At 45.2% G+C, this 6,086-nt stretch overlaps 1 protein-coding gene across 1 annotated transcript; it reads right to left on the bottom strand.

Annotated features, from left to right (window-relative positions):
• Nucleotides 1-663: 663 nt before the first annotated feature.
• Nucleotides 664-5,801, bottom strand: GDF5 (growth differentiation factor 5). The gene is made up of 2 exons (XM_071759904.1): nt 3,919-5,801; nt 664-2,308 (listed from the first exon to the last, which is right to left on the bottom strand). The coding sequence occupies exons 1-2, from the start codon at nt 4,550-4,552 to the stop codon at nt 1,440-1,442; spliced, it is 1,503 nt and encodes a 500-aa protein (XP_071616005.1). The 5' UTR covers nt 4,553-5,801; the 3' UTR covers nt 664-1,439.
• Nucleotides 5,802-6,086: the final 285 nt, after the last annotated feature.

Here is a 6,086-nt window from a genome sequence, read left to right as displayed (position 1 = left end):
GTTTGTTGTAGTGAGAGGCAGAGCATGCCCAGCCTGGGGTCCTGACCATGTTCAGCTCCCTGGCACTGCCCATGTGCTATGCAGAGGAGAGCTCAGATCCAGGAAATCGTGTGACTTGATGGTTTAAACTGGGATGAAACAATACCAAACCTTAGCAACCATATTTTGTACTGCTGATAAGCAACTCCAATAATTTCTAATGGTTCTTCTGGCCTTTCTGACCTGTCTACAGTTGAACATCTGCTACCTGGCTTTGTACATGGAAACATCCACAGAGTAATCCCACAATAAATTTACAGTCCATGTGCAGAATAGATAAAGGGGATATGCAAACACTCAGCCCTTGGAGGGTGAATAAAAGGACAGCAGAGCTCTTTTGCCATCACCTGTATAACTCATTTTTGCCCGAGACACAACAAGTGGCAGTGTCCTTCCCCCCCAGACCAAATCATGCCATATTTTCAGATCTTTCTCCCAGCATCTCCACAGTTTCTCTCTGTGGCAGCAGAGTTAGAGCCCAGCAAAATCCATGGGCACAATTTGCACAGCACTGGTATTCTGCTGCACTGAAAAGTGCCTTTCACTTGTATTTATTGTACAAAAACATTAAACACAATTTCTTAATAGCATTATAATTATGCAGGGTTGGACAGCTAGACACAATGCAGCACTGTGTCAATAATTTATTACATCTTATGCCATAATTGAACACTTTTACTATGAGCACTTGAGAACAACTTGGACCTTATACAGAGTAATATATCTTGCTACATAATAATGGAAAGGTGGATACTTAGGAAAGATATGTAGCTTTGAGGAAAACATACATGGAAGCAAATACCTCCTGCATCACCTATCTCCACATAAAACTTAAAACTAAACCAACATATTATATTTAATGACTCCTTTTTTTATATATGCATAGTTTCAAGAGCTAGTCAGAAAGAAATTATTACAGTGTAACTATGTACACCAAGATGGGAGCACACCAGGACACCACCTTCTCTTCTAGACATCAGGACTCTTTTTCTTCCATTTCTTTATGGATGAAGCACGTGGGACTCAGATGTAAATTCAGTCTCAAGAACACTGTTCAAAGGATCAAAAGGGTCCTATCCACAGCTCACCCATACCATCTCTACCCACTGCCTCAAGGAGAAAAGCAGATGGTCTGGAGGTGTGGAGGTACAGTCTTCTCTGTCAGGGACTTCAGCTAGAACCAGTCTCATGTCACTGACACAAAGCCTTGTACTGCATGACAGCATCCAAATGCTACTGAAATCTGCTCACAGTGGGGAAACATCTAGAGCACTGGGTTTATTGCTACATCCTTGTAAACATACTTACCCTAGGGGTAAGGCATCTGGTTAACTTTGAGAGGTTTTGTTCACTGTGTCAGATTTCTCTGCCAGAACATACTCACAGGAGCAGCTGCTCTGCTACCTGCAGCCACACGACTCCACCACCATGTCCTCATACTGTTTGTAGACCACGTTGTTTGCTGAGTCAATGAAAAGAATGCTGATGGGACTCAGCCTGGTGGGGACGCAGCAGGTGGGGGGGGTGGATTCTGGGTCCATGGAGTTCATCAGTGTCTGGATAACTGCATGGTTGGTGGGCTCCAGGTGGGAGCGAAGGGGGAATTCACACAGCCCTTCACAGTGATAGGCTTCATACTCCAGAGGGGCTATGATCCAGTCATCCCAGCCCATGTCCTTAAAATTCACATGGAGGGCTTTCCTGCTGCACCTTGCCTTCAGATTCTTAGTGGGCCTCTTCCCCTGCCGTGTTGCTAGAGGAGCTCTTCTCTTCCGCCTCTGGTTGAATAAGTACTCATAAACAGTTTTGTCATCCTGCCCAGATCTAGCTTTGATTTCATTGAAGAATAAGTCTCTTTTTTTCGTCCTTCCAAACACCAAGAAGAGAGCCTTTTCATTGACCTGTCTTCCTGTTCTGTTAAATCCCACACTCCTGAGATCAACAGCTCGCCCCCTGTCAAAAGTTTCCAGTTCAAAACACAAATTAACCAAGTTTTTAAAGTTCCTGAAAAGTTTCCAGATGTCAAACACTTCCCACTTGGGAGTATCAGTGATACTGACGGTACGAGAGTCCAGGAGTGTTGCTGCTTGTCTGTTCGTAGAGCAACTAAATAATTTCACTTGGGAAGTTTTTCCAGAAGAATGAGACTTCCATGTATCAGAAGGCTTTTTCCTCAGTATTCGAAGCTCTGCTCCCAGCAAACCATCTTTTTCTAATGCACTGATATCAAAAATATATTTTTGTTTTCTTATAGTCGGTGCTCGCTCGTCTGGAAAAAAGCACAGACATTTTAAAATGTACCTCAGGCACAGATCAGTGTCAGCTACTCAGTTCTTAATTTTTTTCCTGAAGCTTGCTCATAAGTCTAGAAGGTTCCTGGCCCACCAAACAGAAAGACCAGTTTTTATCTGAGGGAGCAGCTCTGTGCAGAGACCCAGAAGAACTCAGTGACTCGACAGGGAAGCAACCTCCTGAGTTTGCCTTGTAGAAATTTCATTTCTTTCACCAGTGGGCATTTTCTAGCTTCAAATTAGCAATTAGCCAATTGAAAAATAGTCCCTTTTTTCAGGGCTGGGCACTCACAGGGCCTACTCCCCTCTTCTGTCCTACTTAAATCACAGAAGCAGAGCTTCAGTGCTGCCCGGGCCTCACGCTGGCTCCAGACATCAGCACATTTACCCTTAGTGAATTAGTCCTTGAAAGCCAACATCCCCCAGGAACTGCCAGGCACGAGGGTAATTGCCTTATTAACTTAACTCCACATGACTCACAACTTTTTCAAACTGGGCAGAAAAAGCCATAGCTGCCTTTGACCTGCCACTACATTTTCTTGGCTAAGCTGAGGAGCAGCAGTAAGGAGGCACAGGCGGGGCCGATGGTCCTGACGCCTCCAGTGGAGAGCTGAGAACCTGGAGGCAGCTCCTGTGGGCAGTGGGTCCTCCCTCCCCAGAGGCTGAGCTTTTAATAATTAAATGGCAAACAGTTCCAGTCCTGGCTGGGTCACCATCACCTTCTCAGCTGTAGCCTGTGTTGCCTCCTGAGGTACATGACAAAGCTCTCCCTAGCATTCCAGGAAGCACCACGGGGTGAGGGGAGCACCATTCTTTGGGAGCCTGGTTATTTGGTGTGTGAAAACAAGACACCAGTCCAAACTTCAAAAAAACATCTGGGACCAGAATGTTGAACTACAAGTTCTGGACTCCCAGAATTTACTCTTGTTAGCCTGGGCTTGGCTTTGGGTTTCTGTGGGTGGAAAGCTGGTGGTACCTGAAAGCAAGTGCTTCAAGCCACAGCCACCCACCCTGTGCTGTAGTGACTCCTGGCTCTACACTGTAATCCCTCACAAGACTACCTGGAACAAATCAGACTGGCCTTTTGATACTGAACCTTGTGGTTTTTCCATGGAACTGCCCTGTTCTTAGCAAACAATGCTTTTTTAGACATATGAACACACTTCACAATAAAAGGTAACGTTAGCTCCTTTTCCAGTGGAGATGGTGAATTCATCTCAATTCCAACTCCTGTTTCCAGGAGCTAATTATGGAAAGAAAGTAAGACAAAAAATTTAAAGGTTTAAAACCACCTAAGCATGCAAAGACCAATTGATTTTCAACAATGTGTATCTAAAATGCTTTCTAAATATTTGGTTTGGCTGCCACACAACCATCTAGTTCTGCCTTTAAATGAATTTTCCAAGATAAGGCAGGGAGACAAATCTGCAGCACACTGTGCAATTTCAGTTACATTAAAAAGTTATTTGACTGTAACAAAGTATGACTATTTTCTAGTACTCTCTGTATGTTTAAACACAGACATCTCTGTCCACACACACACACACACACACACACACACACACACCCCCAGGAGCTCCTTCCTTACCTTGTCCTTTGTCTATGAAGCTGGTTATTGTATTGGCAAGTCCAGCCTCGAGTTTGACACTTCCATTAACACCTTTTCTTTCTGCATCTGAGAGAGTCCTGTACAAGGAGAGCATGTATTCATGTGGTGTTATGGGGGGATGTCTGAATGTTTCCTTAGTTTCCCTCTGGCTTACAGGCTCTTTAGTCTTTTTGGTTTTGAAAGAATCAGTGTCAGCACTGCTTGTGCCCGTTTTTTTCAGAGCCACCTTGCTGCTGAGATTTTGGACCTTTGGAGTCACTGTCCTTACTCCAGAAGGTCTGGTGGGGAGATGTCCTACTTTGCCCTCTGTGGCTGCTGTTCTTGGGAGAACCTTCTTTGCTTCATCGTTCTTGGCCAGCAGAGCCCCAGCCTGAGCAGCACTGCTTTTAGTCCTGGCCTTTGAGGTCCCGGTACTGTATCCATGGCTTGCAGTCCTCAGTGTACCTGCCCGTGCTGAGGGATTCCTCTCTTTTCCTTCTGCTTTTAAGAAACCTAATTTAGATCCTGGATTACTCTGGCCTGCTTCAGAATTACTCAGTGCTCCAGGAACTAGATCCAGAGAGAGCCAAGCCAAATGCCAAAGCAGTAAAGTGAGAAAATGCAGGATTTTCATCCTCTGGTCTTCCTCTGAATCCCACTAAAGAAAAAATCAGAAAGGGTTCCTCCAGTTTGGCAGAAGAAAACATGAAAGAAATTAAAAACCAAAGTCAGCAAAAACGGTTTTTGTTTGAGATTAAAACATTTCAAATCTCGTTGTTCAATACTTGTATCCAGTCCCATAGTGGAAATGCTCATGTACTCAGATACGATCTCCCCTGACTTCAGTTAGCAGCTATAAAGGACTTGTTCTTGAAAAGAGAAAGTTTACCACCTCGTTTTCTTCTGTAAAACTGACTGAAAACTTGAAGGAGTCCTGTTTAAATCCAAGGGTTTTTTTTTCCAAGAAGGAAGAATGGCGTAATGCTGCCTCTGTGTTAAAAGGTTTTTTTAAAGTTTTGAATCCTTTCCAGTGAAAATATTTCACACACAGAGACCTGCAGGTGCTCAGAAATCTTTTACAAACCTGAACTCAGGAATTGGAAACGGAATTCCAACAAACCTATTTAATTACTCTCTGATGTCATGCTGTCTAAACTAATTTAACTGTGATATATTTCTTTAAAAAAATCTTCTTTACCCTTTTCATTAGCATGAGTCATACTCTGCCTCATGTGAAACAGCTCCACAGGCTCAAAACTCCCGAGGACGCCTTTTCAAGTGGCAATACGACCTCTGCCTTAGCCTGCCATGAACTTCACCTTTAAGCAGGACCAACTGCAAGATCAACAACTGAGACCTGTCACACAGCCCACTGCACACATACATTACAATTTCTCAGGATAAATTCCCCGAGCTCCTTTTTTCCAGAGCGCTGTAGCTGTGGCTTCACTTTGCCCTCCGGTGCCTGAAGGGCTGAGCTGGTAATGAGGGCGCTTAACGGGAGTAAAGCTTAATTTTTCACCCAAACCCCATAGCTGTGCCCTCAGTCCCTGGATTTTGGTGTCTTTTGGTGTCATTTGGTGTATTTATTGCTGTGATATACAAAAGCCTCGGTGGCAGGGCAGTTGGGGAAGCGGGTCCTGCGGGCCGCCCCAGGCGCCGTGCGGGGTTGCAGTGCTCCCTGCAGGCAGGAGGCACCCCAAACCCCAGAGCCTTTCCTCCAGAGCCTCCTGATGAACGCCTGCCTTTGTTTTAAAATTAGATGCAAAAACTGTCAAGAGCTGCCTGCCCCATGGCCAGAAGAAGGCTGGGGGTTGGGAAGCAGCCCCGGTGATGTGTGGAGCCCGTCCTGCTGCTCCCAGCTGGGCAAGGGAGAGCGGGCAGCACGCTGGGAAAAATGAACTGTGGTGTCTGTAATGAGCCGGTGGGAAATGAGGAACTGGGATGGACTGGGCAGGGATTAATGGCACCCTGCTCTCATCTGGCTCTGACATTAAGCCCAGTTCTCCTCCCTCGGTTGTTTCTATTTCTGAGGCAAGAAGAAAGGGGAAAGATACAAAACTTCTTAGCTTGTTCTGGGTGTGCTGTGGCATTTCCCATCCTGACTGGTATCAGAGACACCAAAATACTTCCATAAATAGTGACCAGCTCCACAAGGAGCTCTGGAT

The sequence above is a fragment of the Heliangelus exortis genome, chromosome 16 (genome assembly GCF_036169615.1).
Source record: "Heliangelus exortis chromosome 16, bHelExo1.hap1, whole genome shotgun sequence".
NCBI lineage: Eukaryota > Metazoa > Chordata > Aves > Apodiformes > Trochilidae > Heliangelus > Heliangelus exortis.
This window is presented reverse-complemented; position numbering and strand designations above follow the sequence as displayed.

Coding starts and splice junctions, on each gene's coding strand:
- GDF5 (XM_071759904.1), bottom strand. CDS start 4,552: ATGAAAATCCTGCATTTTCTCACTTTACTGCTTTGGCATTTGGCTTGG. Junction 2,309..3,918: donor CTTCATAGACAAAGGACAAG/GTAAGGAAGGAG, acceptor GCTTTTTTCCAG/ACGAGCGAGCACCGACTATA.